The 25,139-nt window shown below is 46.7% G+C and overlaps 1 protein-coding gene across 1 annotated transcript in view; it reads right to left on the reverse strand.

Annotated features, from left to right (window-relative positions):
* LOC138546965 (sterol carrier protein 2-like) overlaps positions 1 to 25,139 on the reverse strand; it is a 757,362-nt gene that overhangs the window by 623,410 nt on the left and 108,813 nt on the right. The window contains exon 4 of the mRNA XM_069642177.1: positions 11,841 to 11,972. Coding sequence (XP_069498278.1) covers positions 11,841 to 11,972 — 132 coding nt within the window. The remainder of the gene's footprint in view (positions 1 to 11,840; positions 11,973 to 25,139) is intronic.

Consider the following 25,139-nt stretch of genomic DNA (forward strand, 5'->3'; position numbering starts at 1 on the left):
CGGCAGAACCTAGACATGAGACATTGCTACACTAGAACACTCCACACATAGATATGACATTTCCAAATACAACTGGACAAAATGGGTGATAAATGTATTGATCGTGGATATCAGAATTATGATTTAACTCCTCTTGTAAAGAAGGTTGTCGAAATTCCTAGAGACAGGATTCTGACTAATAAGAAAAAAAAAAAAAAAACACTACTACAGATTTGGTAGTTAGTTCTACATATTCCATACAAAGCTACGAAATTAAACCTTCAGCACTGGGATATTATTGATACTGATGATAGGATGCGTCACCTGTTTCGATCGCCTCCAGTGTTCACCTAAACATGCAGTAATAACCTGAGTAACTTATTGGTGAATAAAGGGAAGAAACCAAACACTCACGAGAGCAGGAAGAGAAGTCCCTTTCCATCTTTCTAATGTGTGAATTGCAATAATGTCACTCAAGGCAACACTGTATATCATCCGAGAACAGGAGAGAAAATCATTTTGAAGCATTTTGCAACATGTAAGGTACAACATGCATTATTTATTGTATCAGACGATCTTATGGCATATACTACGTTGGTCATTCAAAGTGAGCAGCCAGGATTTGTTGGAATAAACAAAGATCCAACATTAGGACCAACAACCCACATTCAGCTGTGGCAAGATATTCCCATGAGCAATGCCATCAAGTATCACAAGTGAATTTTGAAATCTTGGAAGTGATAACATCTACACCCTATGATGACATACACAACAAGCTTGACTGAAGAGGAGCGTTTGGGAGGGATCGTTTGGATTCAGTGACCCATGGAGGCATGAATGAGCACTGTAATTTGACGTGTGTTCTACGATTCATGTCACAAGTAGACTCATTGTCACTATTTTGTTGGGTTTCATTATTGTTGGACATGACTGTACTTTTCATTACCATCCTGGATTTATTATATAAATATTGCCTTAAATGTTATTGATCATTACCTTTTTTTATGAAAATTTGTACAGATTCACTGAATCCTGATCGTCTTTGTTTGGTTTAGTTATTTGGATGTGTATTTTCATCATCAGTTAAGTTTATTCGGGAAAAAATCCATAAACCGAAATACAAACAATACACAAAAACTATTACAATGGTGAACAATAATTTTCAAAAATTAAAAGAATTTAAAAACGATTCCAGTAAGGCAAAATTTATTCATACAGAGCAATGTAAAAACATTAAAATGGCATGATAAAAAGGAGTGCATGTGTAATCTCATCTTAAATCAATAACAATGAGGTCCAAACTGCTGGTAAAGTAATTTGAAAAAATGCTTTTGAAAATAATGATTTAAATGTGGAGTGTATCGTTAACAATATCACTTGAAGAACAAATTTAATGGCTATGTCAAACTTTAAAAGCAATCAAGATGGTATTGAAGCGAAAAAGGAGAACAACATTTATTTTGATAAGTATTGTGTTACAAAGGTAAAAAATTAGACCAAAAAATAACAAATAGAAGATGCATATATAGTCAATGAAAACATTGTGACATTTATTAGACAATCTAAGATTAAACAATGATGCAACAAAGCATTTAAGCAAAAAGACATTAAGCAAAAAAAACAGAATAAGTCATTTGGTGGTGAGAAAAAATAAAAACAATATCTGCATCACCCTAAGATGCAAAAGATGAACATCGGTTTGTGAAAATATGTCTCCACTCTAATTGTGGTAAATTTTCAAATAATGACTGAACTGACTGAACAGGTCTGCCAACGTGTAGGTGTCTTTGCTTATCAAAACGTTTTGAAGAAAATTTACGTAAAGTATTGACAGACATCAGGAACACGTTTCGGCAAATAAGCCACCTGTCTGGCAAGTAACTTCCAAAATTGCCTTCCTCAGGGCGTACGAAACAACAACTGAAACCCTATGGGGAAGCAGACAAAAGATATTCTTATATTTGGTAAAAACAATGCTCTATGGTTTGAGTACTGAATTCAATCGAGATCGCTTGCAAAGTGAGTTTAAGCCAAAAGGCAAAAATGCCATAAAATCTGACTGTAGTATTAATTAAGATAACCAGATGAGGAGCTTACCGAAAATAAACGGGGCAGAACATCTGAAAAAAATAGGGCAGGAATGATCTCAGCACGAGGCAACATCACAGAAGGTGTGGCAGTAGAAGCAACCACTGTGAGAAATAATTTGATATAGACTTTTGTTAAAGGGCAATTCAAGGCACATTTGTAATGAGAAGTGTGTTGTTTGTTAAAAATGCCGTCAGGCCAAATGTGGGTAGCATACCTGGCTGACTGGCTGTGCTTTTCTCAGAACGGTGAGTCCATACATTGCTAGATTGGATAAGTTTTACAAGTAAAAAATGTTGAGTTTGGTCGCAAAACTCTTGACCTCCGTGTTGCTGACCTTATAAATAAATACATTGAAAAAAATGCATGCAAAGTCATGCATATGTCACTAAGGACTATTAGGTCAGGTTCAAGTAAATGAAAATGAAAATAAAAGAGTCAACTGACAGACAAACAAAGCTATAAGGTAGTTTGAGTCTGCCTACCTTAAATTCGTATTTGGAGTTTCCAAAATATTGCGAGAGCATTCTCTTTAATTAATATTTGGACCTGGTTATCTTGGAATGTGGATGCAGTGAAGAATAAGAGACAGCGGTCTGCTGGACTCATGCCTCTACAGTGATTGATCCATTCTGAAACTAGCAACTAAACGGGGACAAACAATGCCTCGTGTTAGAAACTGGGAAATACATTTGTAAATATAGGCTAGCCATGGTAGTTTAGATTTTGGCAGGCTGGTCGTCAGTGCTCTCATAATCATGTGTGTTAAAGTGGCTTTCGGGTTTGACCATACCGACAACCAATGCACTGTCTATTTTGTCTATTCTTCCATCTTTGCTTTATCTATTCTGTTTGTGGATACTCCTTTTAATTTTTTTGCTTTTTTGGCTTTGCTTTTGTTTATAATCAGGCTGTTGGATGTACCCGCTTCACGGCGCACATGTGCGTAGTGATGTCACGACGTTCTGGCGCTACATTATTGCACCTCCTTGATGTTCCTATAATACATCGATGTAAACAAATATTTCTTATTTCTTTGTTGCCTGACTAATGAACAGTAATATCATTTTTGTTTCATCAATCGCACCAAACATGCGGTCAGGACATCATTGAGCAGTCTTGTGGGATGATGCCACTACACGCTATGCGCTACAGCCCTTTCTTTTTTAATATACACGGGCCATTATTGGCATTTTGTTCAATCCACTGACATCCTGTGTCAGGTTAAGTGCTGCACCTTTGCAGTTTGTCAAGATATTCTAGTAGAACAAGTTACTTTCTTACCTGGTAACGTTCTTTCGATGGGATGGTCCGACGACGTATTCCATATCTATGACATGTAATCATCACAGATGTGCTGCTTTGGAAACTTTTTTCGGCGTCTGCATCTTGCGTCGATGACGTCGACGCGCCGTCGTCGTCGAGGACCTCCTCCGACTTCCGACGTCATCCGATGTGATAAGTAGGACGCACGACGCCCGTAGCCTCAGTTGTAGTTTTTTCCCCCAGAACGTGTGACATTAGTCAACTGCCAGTCAGACACAAAGCCTTGCGGAACGTAAGCTGCAATCGCAAAAGAAATTTTGCAGCGGGGAAGGCAGGGCGGGAGCGATATGGAATACGTCGTCGGACCATCCCATCGAAAGAACGTTACCAGGTAAGAAAGTAACTTGTTCGAGGGGATTGGGTCCTCCGACGTATTCCGTATCTATGACAGACTCCCAAAGCAGTACCAGAGCAAGGAGGAGGGAAAGAATTTAGAATCAAAATTTAGAATAGCCAATCAAATAGCAGAGCAAAGGACCGCCTTACCAAAGGCCAGATCCTGTCCTCAGATGGAATCGAGGGAATAGTGACGTACAAATGTATGTACTGAAACCCAGGTGGCTTCATCACAGATGTTGCGAATAGGAACACCCCTCTGCAGGGCAGTAGATGCAGCCACACCCCTGGTAGAATGGGCCCGCAAGCCAGCCGGTGGGTCCTTACCCGCCAAGCGGTAACACTCCGAGATGGCTAAAATAATCCAGCGAGACAAAGTCCGTTTCGTCACAGCTTGCCCCAAACGCTTTCCAGCGTAACCAATAAAGAGTTGATCGTCCACTCTGACCCGGGACATGCGTGAAGCATAAAAGCTTAAAGCTCTCCTACCAGGATGCGGAGGAGGATAGAATGCCGGAAGAACAACCTTCTGGGCCAAATGAAATTCCGTCACTACCTTCGGAAGAAAAGAAGGACGAACTCTAAGGACAACCCTGTCCTTGTGAAATACAGTGAAGGGTGGCTTAACTGAAAGTGCCTGTAACTCACACACTCTGCGAGCGGAAGTAACCGCAACTAAAAACACAGTTTTCAGAGTTAACAGCCTCAAAGGGCAAGAATGCAAAGGCTCAAACGGAGCACCCATAAGAAACTTAAGAACAAGGTTTAAATCCCAACCGGGCACCAGAAAAGGTGACGGAGGGAACACATTAGTGAGCCCTTTCAGAAACTGTGAAATTAAAGGGATTTTAAAGTAAGAACACTCTTCAGACGAGCGCTTAAAGATGGACAGCGCTGCCAGGTAACCTTTAATGGTACCCACTTGCAAGCCCCTGTGGGACAAAGAAAGTAAAAAGGACAGAACCATGGGGCTGTCACATGCAAAAGGATCCACATTCTGAACTCTGCACCAGTCGCAGAACTTACGCCAACGGCAACGGTACAGAGACTTTGTTGCTGGCCTTCGGGCCGAAAGCAACACCTCCATCACGTCTTCAGGGAGGTCCCAATCCTTATACCTCAACCTTTCAGAAGCCAAGCGTCAAGGTTGAGGGATCTGACCTCTGGATGGAGAACCAGACCCCCCCTCCCGTGAGAGCAGATCGTCTCGGTAGGGAAGACGACGTGGAGGGCAGATGGACAAGTCGAGAAGGTCCGGGTACCACGTCCTCCGAGCCCACGCCGGGGCAATGAGGATCATCCGGGAACCGAACTTCCGTAACCTCCGCAGCACTTGCGGGATGACGGGGACTGGAGGAAACACGTACAGCAGCGGGAATGACCACTCCACCACGAACGCGTCTCCTAAGGCTCCTTTTGGAGGAAATTCCCGCGAGCAAAACCTTTCGCACTTCCGGTTGACACTGGAGGCGAAGAGATCCACTTGAGGGGTCCCCCAAAGGGCAAAGATCTCCAGGAGAATCTCCTGAGCCAACTCCCACTCGTGAGAGATCGCGCTCTGCCTGCTCAGAGCGTCCGCCGTCACGTTTTCGTCTCCGGCCAGATGAACTGCCGAGATCGAAACTTCCTGCTGGATGGCCCAGAACTCGAGCTGCATCGCCTCCCTGCACAGAGGAAGTGACCCTGCCCCCCCCTTTTTGTTGAGGTAGTGCATGGCCACTGTGTTGTCCGTCAGGATCAGGACACTCTTTCCTCGCACAGTCGGCAGAAAAGCCTTCAGGGCTAGCCTGACGGCCCTCAGCTCCAACAGATTGATATGGAGTCTGGACTCCGACGGAGACCAACGACTGCTGACTGTCAGCCCGTTGGCATGAGCTCCCCTTCCCGTGAGGGATGCATCCGTCACGATCGTCACCTCCGGCCAGGGAAGCCAAAACGGAGCCCCCTTCATCAAGTTGCCTTTGACGGCCCACCACAGAAGGTCCCGGGCGACCGAGGGCGGCACCTGAACCGGGTCCGACATCCTGCCGGAGGACTGCGACCATTGCGTCTTGAGTGCCCACTGCAAAGATCTAATCCGCAGGCGAGCCTCTGGCACCAGAAGAATGCAGGATGCCATGAGGCCGAGCAACCTCAAGAACTCGAACGCTGGGAGCGTCTGGGCATGCTGAAACTTGTGCACCATCTGCTGAATGTGAAGAGCCCTCACCTGGGGAGGAAAACACTGCCCCAGGGAAGTGTCGAGCACTGCTCCGATGTACTGGAGCCGCTGTGTTGGCGTCAAATGGGACTTCTTTAAATTGAGGGAGAAGCCCAGCCTGTGAAGGGAGTGGCAGGTGACGGACAGATGATCCAGGACTTGCTCGGGAGAGCTCCCCCTGATCAACTAATCGTCCAGGTAGGGGTAGACGTGAATCCCCCCCTTGCCTGAGATGCGCTGCCACCACCACCATGAGCTTGGTGAAAACCCTCGGGGCGGAGGTCAATCCGAACGGCAGGACCCGAAACTGAAAGTGCGAGTCGCCAACCGCGAACCTCAGGTACTTCTTGTGCTTGGGATGGATCGGCACATGGAAGTAAGCATCCTTGAGGTCGAGTGACACCAACCAGTCCTGAAGCTGAAGGGCCTGGAGGACTTGAGAGAGAGTAACCATCTTGAACTTGTCCTTCCTGAGGAGTTTGTTCAAACCGCGCAAGTCCATGATGGGTCTCAATCCCCCGTCTTTCTTCGAAATAAAAAAATAAGGGGAATACCATCCCTTGTTCCTCTCCGCTACAGGCACCAGTTCTATGGCGCCTTTCTCCAGCAGGGCTTGAATTTCCTGCGCAAGGAGCGGATCCGGACTCTGCAAAGAGAGGTTCCCCGGTGGATTGTCGCGAGGCCTGTGCCGAAAGGGAAGACAGTAGCCGTGGGTTATGATCTCCAGAACCCACACATCTGAAGTAATGGCTTGCCACTCTACAAGATGCTGCGCCAGCCTTCCCCCAACCGGCGAACCATGGGACATGGCCTCATGACTGAGTGGGAGCGGCTGAGGCGTTACCTGAGGGCAGAGAGGCAACTGCCCGAGCGGCCTTGGCACCACGGGTACCCTGTCGTCCACCTCTGGTACCCCTGCGTTGGCCTCTTTGACTGCCAGCTCCTCTCGCTTTACTGAAGGACGAGTAATAGCGAAAGGAACCACCCCTCCGCTGCTGTCCCCTAGGACGAAAAGGCGGAGGTTGGCAAACTGCAGCGCCCAACGACTTCGCTGCAGCTTTGGAGGTCTGCAACCTCTCAAGGCTCTCGTCAGCCTTGCTGCCAAAAAGGTGTTCACCGTCAAAGGGCATGTTGAGGAGCCGGGACTGCACATCAGGAGCAAACCCCGACTTCCGCAACCACGCAAACCTGCGTATCACGGTGCTCGCCGCCATGGACCTACTGACGCATTCAGCTAAGTCCAAACCCGACTGAACGGACTCACACATGGCATCCTTACCATCCTGGACCATAGCAAGGAAACCATCCCGTTCGTCCCCTTCGGGAATATGTTCAGCCGCTAACGCTACACAGTTCCACAGAGTGTGCGTGAAACGAGACAGGGCACAAATGGAGTTGGCCGCCTGAAGCGCCATACCACCAGAAGAAAACACTTTCTTCGCCCAGCCATCAAAACGTTTGTCGTCCCTATCAGGAGGGGATGGTAGGGTACGACGCCTGCTTTGCCGGGGCCGTGGCCGCCTGCACCACCAAACTCTCCGGAGTGGGGTGCCTGGTCAAGTAGCAGGGGTCGCTACTGGCTGGACGGTATTTTCGCGACAAGGATCTGCCCACCGCCGGGAGACTCTCCGGAGCAGTCCAAGCCGCCGCCACCCTTCTCTGTAAAGCCATATGGAACGGCAGTACCGGGTCAGTTGGGGGACCAACATCAAGGATGTCCGTCAGATCATCCTGCACAAACTCCCCTGGGGGAGCAGACCATCCCAAGTACTCAGAAACCCTAGCCATAAGGCGCCGGTACGAGGAATTGGCATGAGAGCCAGGCTCAGGCCTACAAAACTCCACCTCCGGAGAGGTGTCCAGTCCACTGGCATCATGCAGTGACTGCCTCAAATCGTCAAACTGACTATGGCCCGAGACAGTGTCATCTGGAACCTGACTAGGAACCAGGCCATCAGAATCCTCATCCGCCTCTGAAATATATTCCAGGTGGCGAAAAGAAGGCACCCGAGAGTGCTTGCTCTTAACCAGAGCCTTCCTAGGGGGTTCTCCCGTGCCACAGGGTACCTCCGACACGAAAGGCTTCGATGGCGTCGAGCGAATCGGCGCCGGCGTCGAGAGAACCGGCATCGGCGCCGAGAGGATCGGCATCGACGTCGAGGAAATCGGCGTCGACGTCAGATGCAGCGCCGCCAGCATCGGCGGCGTCGACACAGCCCTCAAAGCCGGAGCCCCGAGCGTGTCCCTCGACGATCTGAGCGTCGACGGCTTCAACGACTTCCTCGGAGCCGGAGCCTCGAGAAAGCCTGTCGACGCCCTTGACGCCTCAGGCGTCGATGTCTTCCTCAAAGACCTCACAGGTGCACACGGTCTCGAACGCGTCGAGGACCGGGACCTGGAACGGGTACGTCGAGAACGAGTCTCCTTGTCCGAACGGGACCTCTCCCGTGACTCGTGCCGACCACTCTTGCGAGCGGTGTCTCTCGACCTCTCACGACCGACCCCACTCGGGGGCACGGACGGCTTAGTACCCTGCGACTCAAGAATCGCCAGAATTTTCTTCCCGAAGGAAGCCCATTCCTCCGGCGTCGCACGGCTGGTGGGGTAAGCGACGTGCCGGGCAGAGTCCTCCGAAGAGGACCTGTAAGACGACCGGTGTCGGCGCTTCCGAGAATGCCTCGAAGAGGCTGAGGAGTGGCGAGACCGACTCCTAGAAGGAGACCTACGAGACTTCCGACGATGACGCGGAGAGTCACCCCTCAAATCATCCGTCGAAAGCCCCGCAGACTTCGACTTCCGGGGCATGGACACCCGACCTACCGACAACTTCTTCTTACGTTCGCGTAAGGCTTTGGACGTGAGCGACTGGCAGTCGATACAGTCATCCGTGTCGTGGGCCTCCCCGAGGCACCAGAGGCAGGCATCGTGCGAGTCCGTCACCGACATCTTGGACCCACACTCCCCGCACTTCTTGAAACCCAGACGCGGGGTCGAAGACGAAGTAGAAGACATCTTCACACGAAGGATTTGCACAAAACGAACAGGTTCGAAGAACCGAGAAGAACAGAACTCCAAAGAGTCGAGGCGTTAACCGAGATTCACGAAGCAACACGTTCGCGGAAAAAACGGAACTGAGGCTACGGGCGTCGTGCGTCCTACTTATCACATCGGATGACGTCGGAAGTCGGAGGAGGTCCTCGACGACGGCGCGTCGACGTCATCGACGCAGGACGCAGAAAAAAGTTTCTGAAGCAGCACAGCTGTGGTGATTACATGTCATAGATATGGAATACGTCGGAGGACCCAATCCCCTCGGTGTGTTTTGAACATGTCTTTGTATTCACAGTTTTTCTATTATTTTCAATTGTTTACTGCCTATTCAAAAAAGATTCTTTTTCATATATGATTTAACTTTCAATTCACTCTTTTTACATGTGGTCTCTACTACACCTGAGGTTCACAGGTATTTTTTGGCTCCGAGGGTTCAATCGTTTTGATTGGATGTTTGATCATCCCCTATTGGTGATAATGTTTCCATTGACCTAAGACAGGTATGACATTTTATTATGTATTGTTCTTTCCATACAACATTAGTAATGGATTTTTTCTGTATGGTATGGTATTGTTTATTTATATAGCGCCTATAAACAGGCAAGTGTTTCAAAGCACTCAAAGAGGGTGGGAACAAGGGGAAAAAAAAACAGTCGCTCAGAGCCCTGAAGTTGCACAGGCAGAGTAAGTGCAGAAAATATGCATTTAACAGTTTGGGAGACAGCAAATAGGCCTGGCAGCGATTCTGCCGTTTTAACAGTGCAATTAAGGGGTGAAGACCAGGGAGCACAGACAGACACTCTTCAGGCCGGTGCGTACGGATCGAGCAAGTGCACAGGGGGTCATATGTGCACCCGATCGGTTCAGACTGGGGTACGTGCAGAGGTAGCCACTCTCTAGGGTTAGTTTCTCAAGTGCATCGAGTGTGTGTGGGGTGTAGGGCCCTGAGGCAAGTGCGAAGGAGGACTGGCGGGGGTGCCGGGGACCAGTGAGACTCTGAGGTACACCCGGGAGCCAGTCAGTGTGCTGTAAGAAGAGGAGGGAGAGAGGGGAGAAAAAAAAGAGAAATGGGTTAGCAGGGTAGAGGGAGAGAGAATGAAGAAGAGAAGAGGAAAGTCCTGAGGAGTTTCAGAATTTAAGGAGATCCAGCTCAAGACGGAAGGCGGCAGGGAGGCTATTCCAGAGGGAGGCACCTGCTGAGGATAAGGATCTCCCTTCAAATCTCTGCTTAGAGAACCGGCTCACTCGCAGAAGGTTGGAGGTAGATGAGCATAGTGATCCCTGTACTATAAGGGATCACTTGGCATGATTGTTTTTTTCACTTTCTTTATGGATTCACCCTGAGGAAGGGGTTTGCACCCCAAAATTAATTGGGCTCTGTAATTTGTCCGTTGCCTTTTAACAATGGTTCTGATCTTGTGGACTACCAAAGAATGCGTTTTTCTACCAAGTGGTATTTAGTCATTATTGATAGTACACTGATGCATTATAAATACCTCATGATTTAAAGTTCATGGTTTATTGTAACCCTTTTATGTGTGCACCCTGCATCTTCGCCAATTGTGCAGGTTATTTCTCAGCTTGTTTTACCCATCCACCTCTGTAATAATACAGGTAAAGGGATTGGAGAAAACGAAAACCTCCTGCTCCTCAAAAAGAGACTGAAAGCTTTTTCGCTTTGATAAATATTTTACCACCAAAATGTGAGACCTTTTTCACTTGTACAACCCAGTGACAACTTAAACCATTTGGCACATTGCTTGTGGATTATGCCTATGATAAAAAACAATATGTATTCTTTTCATGCAGGTAGGTTTGTTAATGTAGCATTCTAGATGCGCTGGAAAGCTCCTACAATGTTGTAGTAGAAGCCAAGCACGCTGTGTAGGTGGTTATAGCAATTGGTCCATGCTAGTACCTTGTTGGGTTTGGGGAGCTGTGTTCTATATAATAAAGCCTTAAACCCACTTAAGCGCCTTGGTCATCACTTGTTTCTACAGAAAATCAGGCAGATGTAAAGTATGAACTTTACAACAGTGCTTTGTTTATTACAGACGTTCTGTATAATTCCAAACAGGTTACCTTGTATCCATGTCAACATAATTGGTAATGTTAATGGAGGTACAATATGTTAGCAGCTCTAAAGATTTGAGGAGATAGTGTTCATAGTTGACTATGTATGCTGTGAGGCACAAAGGGGAGTTGTTTCAGAGGCAGGTGTATTCACTCATGGATGAGATTGAAAGCCTTAAGGTGAAGTAGTGGCCTAGTGGTTTCGAGAATCGAAATCCAGGCCACAATTTATATCAGGGGATTGGTGGTAGTGGGTAGATTAGAAAGGAAATTAATGCATACAGTACTCTAATGCTGAAGGCAGATGGAGTCTAGCTAGTACAAGTGTACTGCCCATTATCTAACATTACATGGTTAAGTCCTATGATCTACCCCTCCCCCCCCAAACCCCCAAGTCAGCCCTGAAGACTTGCTCAAACATAAAAGCTGGTGATTTGCCTGTGCTCTTGGTTATAGTTTGAGAATTCTAAAATGTGGGACCTTCTTCCATCCATTTGCTCTTGATTTACTACAGGAAGATTCTGCAGTGTGGTGACTACACTGAGGTTTGAACGGTGTGGAATTTTCTTAAAGTGGTCTGTGCCATTGTTTCAAAAGGACCATGTGTATGCTTTTGGGGGTCTTTACTAATGGAATGGTTTCGTTGGACAATGGTTTTTCAGGTTGATGGCCCATCTAGCAGATTCACTGTTCACCCCCTTCTAGCATTTGCAACATTTTTGGGATGTGGCTGAACATTACATTCAATTAACAGATCTAAAATCATTATGGTTGTTTAGTGCCTTACCTCCTGCAATGAGTTGCCTGGCCATGAACAAGGCAGTTGATCCCGTCGAGCAATTGTTGTTGACGTTAATAATAGGAATTCCAGTTGTTCCTAGGCTGTGGTACACGGCACGCTGGCCACACGTTGAATCCCCTTTCAATGGAAAACCGTAATTAAATGTATTATGATGTCATTTAAACAACACAAACGAGAAATGTATAACTTTGACATAACTTACTCCTCAATCTACGTCACACTAATCCAAACCCCAGCGGACTGATGAATCGAACTGAAATCGCTCATTTATCACAATGAACCATCCAACTTTCCGGAGCACATAATCAATAATTTTTTTTTTCGTTCAAATTAGCCACTGCCCTCCACCTGGGCCAGAGAGGGAAAGAGGTTTCCAGGAGAATATTAAACAAAGGAAAAGTAGGGAAAACAACCCATGGTGAGAATCAGGGAAGGAAACTGTGCAGAGGGGAAACAACCTTTGAATAGAGACCAAGTGGTTGTATGGAAAAGTGTGGGCCATGATATGTGGGTCTAAAATATGGCTAAATCCATCGGGTTCCCCCAAAGTAGTAATTCCCAGAAGCATGCAAGGACCTCAAAAGGAGACAATTATATACACCCAAGTAATCAGGATGATTGCCCTCCAGCTCCACTGGCCCATCTCCCAACAAGCAATTTGTGACCATCTTTGGTACTGGGTAAACACAAACTTTAAAGAGATAAGCCAGTTATCAGCTCATGAAAGGCACTCAAGCAGTGACTTAGAGGTTGTCTCCCCCACGGAAAGATCAGGATAGACACCCACAGGCTCTGGACCAGCATGGCTAGTTCCAAAATGGTAACGCCCTCTTTAGTACATCAGGTCATGGTCAACAGCTCAATTAATCAATTTCAAAATCGCACTATTAAAAATGGCAGGCACCCATATGAATAAGGAGAGTGGAGAAGAATGCTAAAGCTAATGAACGCAGCTTGCAAGAGAGAAGGGTCTTCAATGAGGAGAGTTGGAAAAGAAGAACCAGGAGAGAAGACCTTGTGTTGGCCAAGCCAAGAAGGCCAAACAATGAAGGAAAGACAAAGAGGAGGAGAACCCAGAAGGCGGAAGAACTGTTGGCCAAGCCTAGGTATCCACCTGAATCATGGAGTGAAAGGGGGGGTGGCTTTTCTTTAAGCCAGTGGAGTCAGATCTTTAGAAGAAGCCAAGTTGCAAGACAGCCATGGTTGAGAGGCATGCTTAGAACCTAGGCCCACAAATTGGTGGGCCACACTCTAAACTAAAATCCCTAAAGCAGTGAGGGTGAAGCCAGTGGGAGAGTGGTGTGGATGGAAAGCACAGCCTCGTATGGGAGTTGCAAGGCCACCAGTCAAAATAAATAAGCCTTGCATTGGGAGGGAGTGTGAGGGAGGGGCGTACATTCTACTTGAAAGTACCCATTAGAGGGAAGACTACCTACCACACATTTCCGCAGCAACATCTTAAGGACAAGTAAGATCCCATACAGAGCATGCACCCAGTAGATGCTGTGAGACAGGTGTCTGGTCCTGAAATCCAGGACCAAGACAGAGAACAAGATAACGCCAAAGTTCAAGACTATGTCAAAGGTCAAGACAAAGACCACAGCCAAGACAAAGTCCCAGAGGATGTCATTGTGAAAGAAGTGTGCTGAGAAACCCTAACAACCCTGTGACTGAGTGACTTGCAGAACACTTTACTAATTGGGCTTTCCCCAAGACTTTAATTCAGCTACTTGTACTTGCTTTTGTTTTTTCAAAAGCGTCAAGAGAACTCTAGGTCAACCTGACCCTCCTTCCGGCTTGCCTCATCAGTTTGCTGACAGTGCTTCTCCTTCGCTTGATTCACAATTCTTTGGTATTTATAATTTAGAGCTCACTGGCCTAGGCACAGTTATCGGCCCACACAGTCCACCCATCACAAGTTGCGCAACCAGGATACTTAGGCTCTTCAGCCCACAGAGGTTCTTCTGCATTTACCCCTGAGTCACATTCACTTAGCTCCTCCTTATTGCCCTCTTGGCTTTATGTGCAGGTTACACTCTTCTGGCTTTTCCTAGTTAGCCTCTTGGCTTTGCCACAACGTGTCACACACCTCTTGCCAGTCTTTGGCCTTGCTGCACTGCCTCTGTTCATAAAGTTCACTTTCAGGTGGTCTTATTCATGCCCTGCCTCTGTATGGCACTCTTTCACACTTGCGCTTCTTTCCTTATGTTGCATTCATATGGGTACTTTCCTTTTGGCCGTCATCTGCTATCTGCTTTGCCCATAAAGTTGCACTCAATTCAGTATTTAATATGCTTAATTTCAAGTTTTCATTCAGTTCGGTATTTTGGTTTGTAGTTTTCATTTAGTTCGGTATTCGAAATGCATAATTCAAATTAGTTTCAAATGTTCATTCAATTCGATACTTAGTTACTTATGCGCAGCCTGCTAGGAGCGCTCCGGCTTTGAGTGGCTTTCCCTGACAATCACTGTTCCTCGGCATTCCTCCTGTATCCTTCTGCTTCGGAGGTCTTGGACACGGCGGCACCTCTGCTGCCTCTGCAGGGAGGCGGATGGTGTCCTCTCTTCTGACCTGCCTGCCCGCAACTCCTGCTGCTCATTCTCACACACCGAGGCTCCCACACCTGTGACAACCTAAAAGCCTCTCTCGCCTTGGGTTCCACAGGTCCTTGCAATGTCGGCCGGCATCCTGGCTCCTTCTTAGGTTTCACCACAGCTGCCTGCTCGCAGAAAGGGTCCCCTGCTGATCTCTCCCACAAAGGCCTCCGTGTTGCTCTTGCTGGTTCTCCATGTAGACACCTGCACCCACTTGACAGGTTGCAAGTGTGGATCCTCAATTGGGCTTGCCCGACTATAATTAATGGGACATGCCTGACCCTCACAGTACTCTGCAGGCATCTTCTTCATCCCAATATTTAGTGTTCATTACTCACAGTCACCTCTTCCTAGTCCCAGTACTGTCAATTGTAAAGTGTGGGAAAATGAGGGGAGCTGGCTTACAGTGGCCTATAAAGGCTGGGGGAGGCTTAGGTTGGTCTTCAATAGGGAAAGGGAATACCATGCCTCTCCTGTGGGCACCCCACTCCCTATCTCCAGATACCCTCTACCCAGATGATCCTCCATTGCCTCTCCACCCCAATGGCCATGATCCAAAAGTAATGGCCTTTCCCTGGCCACCTGAGAAGAGGATCCAGGGGAAGTAGGAAGCAGACACTCTGAGTACATGTTTCACATCATTTATTAAATTAAAAGTATAAGGCCTGACTTTCCCTATTACTATGGGTGGTCCCTGCCTATCTTACTAAGGTGCTTGTCGGTCATACATGAATGTCCTAAGAAATAAGTCAGCTATCCAAAACGAACTTAACTGACCCTAGCACTATGAAAACTATCTTAGATCAGGAGAAGGACTCCACCTGAGAATACTTCTAGTATCATTTTAAGCAAGAGTGTGGGCGCCCCTCTACTGAGACCAAGCACGGGTCAAATACCTTATTCTATGGAATTTATTCCACTCAGGAGGGTCTAAAACCACATTTTCGCTCACTGCACCCTTCACAGAGGAGAAATACCATTTGCATATCGGTCCGGTCTCACCCAAAAAGGACAGTCCATCACCAAAATGCCAGGCAAATCTCCTCTGAACAAGAGTACCATCAGCAACCCCAGACACACCCTTGTTTAATTTGTAAAACCTTGGGTTTCACCCTAAGTTACCCAGGATAATCCAGACGTGGACCCCTTGCTCACTGTGCCTTAGAGAAGCTTAGCTTCACCTCACTGAGGAATCCCAACAAGGCCGAAACAAGTATCTGGGCTAAAACGTGGTTGTAGACCGTCCTGAGTGGGATAAATCCCACAGGATTGGGTATTTGACCCATGTTCGTTCTCAGTAGATGGGCTACCACACCCTCATTTGCTTCTAGCATCAATGTGTAGGATTCTTGATTAGTACACAATCCTCCAATTGTCTTTTGTGATTTCGAGAATTAGTCTCTGTAACTCTTCAAATGGACTATTGAGTTTCCTCTATTCCTTGGGAATTCCTTTTGGGGATATTTAATAAGATCTATTTTCCTAGTTGCTGGTTTCAGTCTATTCTTGGAAGACTATTTTCCTGGTAGATCTCCCTTCCTATTTATACATGAATCGTAGATGAACTTGTTCTATCCTACTAGCTTTTGTACACAGTTCAATTGGATAGTTCCTCTGAACTATGGCTCATAATATTCTCCCTCTGTTATTACATTCTTGTACTGAAGGTTGAGTTTTCTTCCCCTTTTCCCAGGGTATTGTTATCCACTGTTCTTGTCCATCAAAATGCAGATATTTAGAAATCTTTTCTCGTGTATCACACAACATTTTAAGTTCAGCAGCTCCAGACTTGACTTTGCCTCATAATTTCTACTGAAACAAGATGTTTGCACAGTATAATGATTCCCTCAAGGCCTCCCAAATTTCCTGTTACCTTTGACTGTGAAGGAGAAGCTCTTTGGGAGCCTAGTACCTCTGGGACCTTCTTTTTTGACCTGGACCGCCATAGGCTTGGCGTTGCCAGTGTTTCCTTTCTCATGGCCACTCTTCTCCTTGTGGTGTATCAGTGTCCCGATGAGTGACTGGAGACCATGCTAGGGTATACCGCTGGTAGTATCAGCAATGGTTTATGGACTGGCTGTCCACCACAAATCCTTTGTGGTCTTGCCACCACCTTCCTCCAGGCTCCTGCTCTTTTGGCTTCACACACTGGGGATACACCTTAGCGCTGGCCTCCCGCTCTCAAGTATCGTGCAAGTTTGAATCTTGCAGGTCTCCTGGCTTACGCTTACTCTGTCTTCACCAGGACTTGCACAGCTCAGGCCATCCCGTTGGCTGCATATGCGTTCCTCTCTCTCTCCACATGTGTTACGCAGCTCGGGGCCATATCTTGCCTGCATATGCATTCTCTCTCATTATTGCTTGTTGTTTTACTTTTCAGACACGTGTAATGACCTCAACACTTACCCTATTACATGGTCTAAAAGTTCTTAGACTCAGGAAGGCAATAACGCACACTTAGACCATTCGTTGAAAGATAACTGACTGTTTACAGTCCCTTTATTCACATTCTATAAGTGTGCATATTACTACGAAATAAATGCAACTGATTTTACAGGAGTACAAGAATAAACACAAGGAGTATACATCACCGTTAGTGCAGTTGTAGGAGTAAGCTTCATCTCAGCCACAACAACACTACCCAGTCCCAAGGCAGGTAGGCAGGGAGATTGCACATCAACTAACGGGGTCTGGAGCGGAGCGTCAGCCCTCTCAGCGAGACTTCAACTCTCGGGATACCACTCTTCTTAAGGGGGACAAATCCCTGCCCCTCATAAATTGCGACTGTCCCCGGCCGAAGGACAGGCAGCAAGCATGGGAGGCAAGAGCGAAAAAATCCAGACAGTGGTGGAAAAACCCAGCTCGTCCCCCGCATGCTCGTTCCTAGCACGCCTTATCAATGCACCTGCACATCTCCGACTCCCCTCTCAGCTCGTCCGTGATTGAACAATGCGAAAACTGTCCTCGATAATAAGGTCATCTGATTCATACTAAAATATTGCAACAGTTGCACATATTATGTCTGCCTTTTTACTGAGCTCACAGAAACGTAGACTTTCATTGCGGTTTGGAAGTGAATGTCCAAAATGGCTGCACACCGGCGCCATGTTGTTTAGCTCCTTTTCCCACACGCACTACACTCGTCGAGCACACACAATGCAACCCACTCGCCCCAGTGGATTCGATATTTTGATTTAAAGGGACAGGTTCTTTTTCTATCTGATAATGATGTCTGTTACGTTTTTCTTTGTCCCAGTCTTATTTTTTTTTTTTTAAGAGTCCCTGGTATTGTACAGCATCCCATGTAGGCCATGGTGTGTACAGCTTTAGAGAGTTCACCACAGGAACGGGAGTCCCTGTCCTCAAAGGGGGATTCACTCCCGGTGAGGTCCCACTTGCCTCGACCCCAACAGAGGGTGTTGCAGAGTGAGCTCACCTGCCTAGCCTCACAGGAGGGGGGAGAAGAGGCAAATACCTTCAATTTGTCACAGCGAGCAGATATAGATTCTTTAGCTGAAATGATAAAGATGTGGATTCAGCTCAATGCTAGTATTAGTAGGCTAGATTCATTTTAATTTTATTTTATTTAGGCATTTATAAGGGTGCACCAAGCCCGAGTACATGTGGGGAATGGTTACAGTCTGAAGGGGGTAGTGGAGCGGACACACAGGGGGTATGCAAATAGTCTTAGTTGAAGACCAGATACGAAATGGATACACTTACATGCAAAGATGATCTTTTGAAAAAGACATGGGAAAAACAAGGGGCGAGATTGAACAAAATAGAGACCAGGATTGAAGGACACGACTGCAACCACCTCCTCAGTTGCTAAGAAAATGGAAGACACACGGAAAGCTATTCTGGCCAAAAATTATAATCTTGAAAATCATGCTCAAAGGAATGACATTAGATTTATCTGTGCTGTATGTCACAATCTCAGGGTCTTCTGGAAGTATTAATGGAATGCATATGCAAAGGACTATTTGATCAAGATGAGTTATCATCTCTGTTTATCGTGGAGGGAGCACACAGAATTCCAACTACCATACCAGTCCCGGCTGCTCCTCCAAGACCTGTAATAGGAAGAATTTTGAACTATCAGGATCACGACACCATACTTAGACAGGTCATGGTAATGGGAGATTCATGCTACAAAAGAGACGCATACATGTGTTTCCAGAGTTTTCCACAGCAGTGCAAGCCTTGCAGGTGTGAATCGCTTGTCATGCGAAAGGAGCATTCAATATTCAATGTTGTATCCTACCAGGGTGCGAAAAACACACATGAGGGGAAAGGTAAATGTATTCTTAATTCCTGAATCAGAGACTGAATTCATAGAGAAGCTGTGACTGCAGAAACCGCCTAGAGCCCAAGTAAACCTGGATCAGTGTAAGAAATAATATCTGCGTGATGTGGCCTCAAACAAGGGGACATGGGATTTATTTGTGGCCATACCGCAGAGTACATAGGTTGTATCGGTTTTAGTCTTTGGCTGACTTGTGAACATAATTGATGATGGATATAAACTAAAATGAATGTTCAGTTTGAAGTAACCTTGACATCAGCCTCATGTTTATATCTAGATAGAGAGAAACGGCTTGATACAATGGTCAGATCGACCAATCCCTTGCATGACCCACTAAGTATGATGATGGGAGTTTAGGGGGGCACGTCTGGAAGAATCGGGGTAGCCTATCTGGCAGGGGCTGAATGGATTCTTGTTCTTTGAGTTTTTATTATGTTTTTCAGATGAGGGGCGCGACTTCTAAGCAAATGGTTTTGGAAATTACTGTTATTTTGCATTAAACTGGGCATCAATATCAGTGACATGCAATAACCATATCCCTGGTGCGGTGTGATCAGGAGGTGAAAGGTACAAAGCGTACACCACGTTGTGTAAAGGTCATTTACAGGACACATGAATAAGATTATGGATGGATTAGAAAATAAACGGTTATTAAAGTGGCCCTGTGAAATATTAGGAGGGTCAACCACCCACAAAATGCCATGAAAGCCTTACTATACATGCAATGACATTAAATCCATGTGGCATTCTGTAAGGGAGGAAAGGTCGTTTGGGCCCCCCTACATTCCGCATGAGGTGTATGTTATGTTCATACAATGGTTGGAGACGTTTCCTTGTCTGAGCCCCGGTGATAGGTGCGAGGAAGCCATTGAATGACACCTATCCAATGCACCTTGCACGACCCCGAGACTCCATTTTGTATTAACCTCAACTCCATCTTTTGACTAGGCCGCGCATGAAACTATCAGAGGCAGGCATGCACCTCTTCCCTGTCCAGCGCTGCGCACAGCCAGCCAGACAACCCTCGCTTCCTCCCCACTGTCTGCGCTGTGGCTGTCCCATTCTCACGGAAGCTTGGGCGCGAATTGTTGCAAGCTGACACTGTATATTTATTCTTCCTCCGAGATCACTGCCCTGTGTGTGACTGGGCCGGAGCCTGGCTCATGGGAACCATTTGTCTTTACAAACCTGCCGCCAGGTCAAAAATGTATACCTATTGCTAGAATTTATAGACGGCAATGTGTTATGATGAGTCTTGTGTGTCATATTAAATCTTGCATGCCCATGATTACTGTGAAGCTTAGCTAGAATTATAACTGTGTGGACACGGCTTGACCCTTCGCCCCTCCCTGATGAGCCCAGCTGCCCCACACGCCTCAAGAAGCAACAAGTTCAACCTCAGCCAATCCAGCACCAGCAACACTATACTATGTATAATGTCTTGTTCAACTAAACCAATGAAATGTATTTGTGTAACCCTTATAGCACACATCATAGATGACGAGTTTTGAACTTATAATGTGATTATTCTGTATTGTTGGCAGAGCTCTCTCAGAGAAGCACAGTCCTCTGCATGCCTCATCTTATTTTTACATAAAGACATCCTTGACTCACTCGCAATCTCTCCTGGTCCCATTCCCTACTGAGGTGTGTCCATCAGTGTCTATTTCTCTGATATATTTTAATTGTAATTTTGGGGAATGACCACTTTCATTTGGTGACCCCTTAGCGTGATAGTTGATACGATACCACACCAGCGAGATCCGGGGTGCCCCTAACAAGGCGGCCCACCTACGGCAACCTTAAAAACGCGTATGCTACTGAGAAGGTTCCGCGCGTCCCGGCTTTGCAAATACCCAGCCCTACTGCTCGCCGGAGCCGGGTTTGGCTCTTGATTGTGGGACGGCACCCTGATTGTGGATAGACCGTGCACGGAGGCTCTCGGATCAGGACGGACACGTGAGTATCGATTGCGAGGGAATCTATGGGAAGGGGAATGAAGTCGGATTGAAAAGCAAAAGGGGATAGTTTTTGTGAGTTTGGAACACACAGAGTTGAAGTAATTGGGGCTGTGAGAATTTCTTCCTTTTCTATTCTTTTTCTGCATATGGCAATTAGGATATTATAAAAGGTGATGAAGTAAAAGGAGTTACAGGAACCTAGCTCCGAAAGAGGGTGGAAGGCGGCAGCGCATAGTACTATCTCGACTAGTACTGAAGTTTAAATAGTGAAAAAATAAATAATTGGGAGTCTTGTATAAGGAGAAGGCTCAGAAAACTTTAGCTGTTCTCTTTTTCTTATCTATCTTCGAGAAGAAGTCTCTAGAGCTCCGCCCAAAAAGGGCCAGGGAAGGGTGAAAGAGGGAAATAGAAGTAAGGGGGGAAAACTGTGTTCAGGGCAGGGGGTTAGTGGGGGAATACGAAGGTAGGGTTTATGTTTTATGTTATATGGTGTAAGTAGAGTATGTCAATGTGTTACGTTTAATGTTATATGGCCAATGTCTTGTCATTTTATCGATGGTACAAGCATTCAGTTTTGCAAAGTGTTTAAGGTTTTAAGAAAAAAATATGGTCAAAATGTTTTGTTGAACGGTTGCAAAAAAGGTTCTTGTGGTGAACATAGTGTAACAAGACGCTATAAAAGGGGATTTTAGATTGTGCACACTTCCACACACGCACCCAATAGCGAAGAGAAAACATGATGGGGGCAGGCACACCATTCATCAACATATTCCAACACCTCCCAGTGTATAGCGAGAAAATAAAAAAATTTAAATATCATGATCAATGGCTAACGGAAATAAAAGGGGATGGGACATCCTAAATATGGCCAGAAGGAGGGTATTTGACAAGACAGTACGACAGAACAGCCACCCCAAGTAACAAGGACCAGGGAGGAGAAGAAAAAGAGGAGAAAGAACCCAAACAACTGTACCCATTACTTACCAAGCCCGCCTAGGGATACAGTGAACTCATATGTGCCCATGCCAAGTGCCCCCCACCCCTCACACAACCAGCAGCACCTTCTCCCCCTTATGATCCTAAAGGCTTGTATGGGCCAACGTGTGCACCCCCAGAGAATTTAGGGCATTTAACGCAAGACTTGGAAACTCAGATAACTATGACCCAGGCTGAATTAACACAGTTAAGAAATATATGCGAAAGAAGCCAACTCTTGCCCAGGGGCGAGCAAACTCTGCCACCCCCAACACCAAATACTCCCGCTGGCACAGCGGAAGCCGAGTGGAAGTCGAGGGACTTCCTATTCCGCATTGATAACACCCCATTAAGGTAATACGGGTAGGGCGGGGAGAAGAGCAGGTGAGTACGGGACCAGGAAGTGTGACATCAGAAAGGGAGGAAGAATGTTGGAGTGACCTGGATGAGTATGAGGAAGGAGCCAGGGCAGGAGGGGTGTCCAATATCCTCTTACCCAGGAGGATATTACAGAGTGAAGAAGGGGAAGAGGAAGGATGGCCCACCGGGAGACTAAGAAGGAGAATTGGGAAAATGGCCCTAGCAAAGAAAAAAGGGACGAAGGTGAGTAAAGGAAAAGGAAAGTCGAATTTACAGATGCCACTGATACACAAGGGGGCGTGAAGACCTCACTATGTTCCTTGGGCACAGATGGACAAGGCCAATTTACTGAAAACATTGCCCCCACTTTCAGGGGGGGGGAGAACAAATGGATATATACTTTTGAGAAAAATACAGCGGGTGTTCCATTGGCAATTGGTGATGTAAAAAGTTTGTTAGTGTCTGCCAGTAGAGGACCAGGCTAACAGAGTTAAGGTGAAGGCTCGTTTCCCAGGGTGACATTGGATTGTGACCGCCATGATGGGGCGTTATTTAACAATGTAAGGTCACAGGAGTGGGATGCACGGAGGAACACATTCCCAGACATGCTCAACTTACAATCAGTGATGCAATGTACAATGGGGGAGGACAAGGATGCTGCAATTTACATTCTTCGGGTGCAGGATATGTGGAGGGCAGAAACAGGCACGACTTGGGACCAATCCACTTCCCTCTTTTACTTCATAATTAAGAGGGGCCTACCAAAGGAAGTACAGAAGGCACTTGACAAAATTGCTGGGATAGAAGCCAAAGGTTGGCCAGAAATACAGAGCATTATAGTACATCACTGTAGGAGGATCAAAGAAAGGGAGACAGAAATCGCACAGAAAAGGTTGGAAGACGAACCAAAGCTTGTGCAGACGTAATTGGTGAAGGTCGCGGCAGTAGCTGCCACCCTCACCGCAGAACGGCAGGGAGATGGGGAGGAGGGGCTAATAGCAATACAAGCAAGAATGGCAGCCACCTGGACAACAAACGGACAAGAGCAGTGGGCTGGAGAGGAGCAATATGGAGAGCCCCAATGGCAAGGAAGGACTGGAAGAGGAGGACGAGGTGGGTACCGAGGATAGAGAGGAGGGTACGGAGGCCAAGGACCCATAGGGGGAGGGCAGGGAATGTGCCGGTCATGTGGTAGATGGGGCGATTTTGCATGGGAATGTCGCACCCGTCCCATGGCATATTATCAGAATGAACAGTATGGTCATCCCCACCAAAGCAGCCCCTATGGCCTGCCTATGGTGGATACAGACACGGAGAACAAATTGACCCCTGTTACGCACAAGAACAGAGAGCACCACCACAGGACACACAGCAGCGATTAACCCAACAGAACCACATGGTAAACACACTCTGTAACCTAAGGGGCCTCATTACGACCCTGGCGTTAAGGGTTTAACGCGCCGTAAAAGGTGTCAGCGCTGTTAAACCCTTAACGCCTGATTACGAGGTCCCTTTGCGGGACCCGACCTTAACGCCTGCTTTTAGCAGGCGTTAAAGTAGGGTGCCGCAAAGGGACCTTGGTGCTAAGTACGGTGCCGCAATTTGCGGCACCGTACTTAGCGCCTTCCCCATTCCCATTGAGCCCTATGGGGCAAAAATGGGAATGGGGAAGGGCCCATGGTGAATGGGGAATTACCGCCCCGCCAACCTTGGAATGGGGTGGTAATTCCACCATTTACCATGGCGGACCCCGGCATGGACCATGGTGCTAATAGCACCATGGTTTAGCGCCGGGGTCGTAATGAGGCCCAAGGATTCTCTGGGGCGGTGGTCACGGTTCCTTACACTAAAGATTTTGACTTAACAGTGGTGGAGAAAGACGGTGCAAGCACCCCTATTGTATCACGAAGACTCGCCAGTACATTAACTAGAGAGGGACCTTCTCAATAAGCTTAACATTACCATCTCCTTCACAGAGAGGGGAATAGTCAGCTCAACACCAGGTATATGTGCCATGAGAGCGGTGTTACTAATTAAACACAATTGCCAATGAAATGGCAGTTCGGGGAGTGGCAAATGACCCAGACATGTTCATACAATGGATAAAAGTGCTGGCAAAAGCAGTGCCTGAAATAACACAACAAGAATGGCGAGTACCTTCCAACTTTGTGTTTCGCCCCGTGGCTGCCCCTGAGGTGGTACCAGGGTCGATACTGTCCCTAGATTTGCATGCTGTGCAAGTATCCGCACAACGAAAAGTGGTGATAGGGATGGACACGCACGGGTGCGAGTAGAGAAAAGTGCTATGCATAGATCCCAATATAGCACTGCGTGACCTACCAGATGAGGAACTATTCACTGACAGTGACACGGATGGGGAAATCATAATGGAAATGTGTATTCCTTGCGACATAATGATTCAAAATAGACAAGCGACAAACCCCCTCTTGGCCATTGTCAATGCACCCCCAACATTATTTTACCAAGACATGCAACAGGTGCCAGCCACATTATGGACGAACAAATCCCCATGGCGTAGGGCTCCTGCAGAAAGTAACCCCATTACAATCAAGCTCAAACCTGGTGCAGTTTTGCCCCGAGTAAAACAGTACCCCTTGTGAAGAGAAGCAGAGGAGGGCATAAGAGAGACAATACACGCTCTACTAGAACAAGGGATAATTGTGCCATCAAATTCACCTTGTAATACAGCAATTTACCCAATTAAAAAAGCAAAGGGCGGGGCTTGGAGGATGATAAAGGACCTACGCCCACTTAATAACGTCATACAAAAAGAATGTCAACTTGTCGCAAACCCTGCATTAATTTTGTGCAGCATCCCAAAATGCGCAACTTGTTTCACAGTGGTAGACTTGACAAATGCATTCTTCTCAGTGCCACTGGACCCAGAATCACAGTACTTGACTGCATTTACCCTGGGGGGAAAAAAGATATGAGCATTGTAGATTGCCCCAGGGATATTTCGAGAGCCCAAGCATTTTCAATAGAATACTACATGAAGACCTTGGCAACATTGACACAAAGAACACAATAATACAATATGTAGATGACCTTTTAATACGCGGAGAA

Source organism: Ambystoma mexicanum, chromosome 1q (assembly GCF_040938575.1).
Source record: "Ambystoma mexicanum isolate Mex_15411 chromosome 1q, UKY_AmexF1_1, whole genome shotgun sequence".
Lineage (NCBI taxonomy): Eukaryota > Metazoa > Chordata > Amphibia > Caudata > Ambystomatidae > Ambystoma > Ambystoma mexicanum.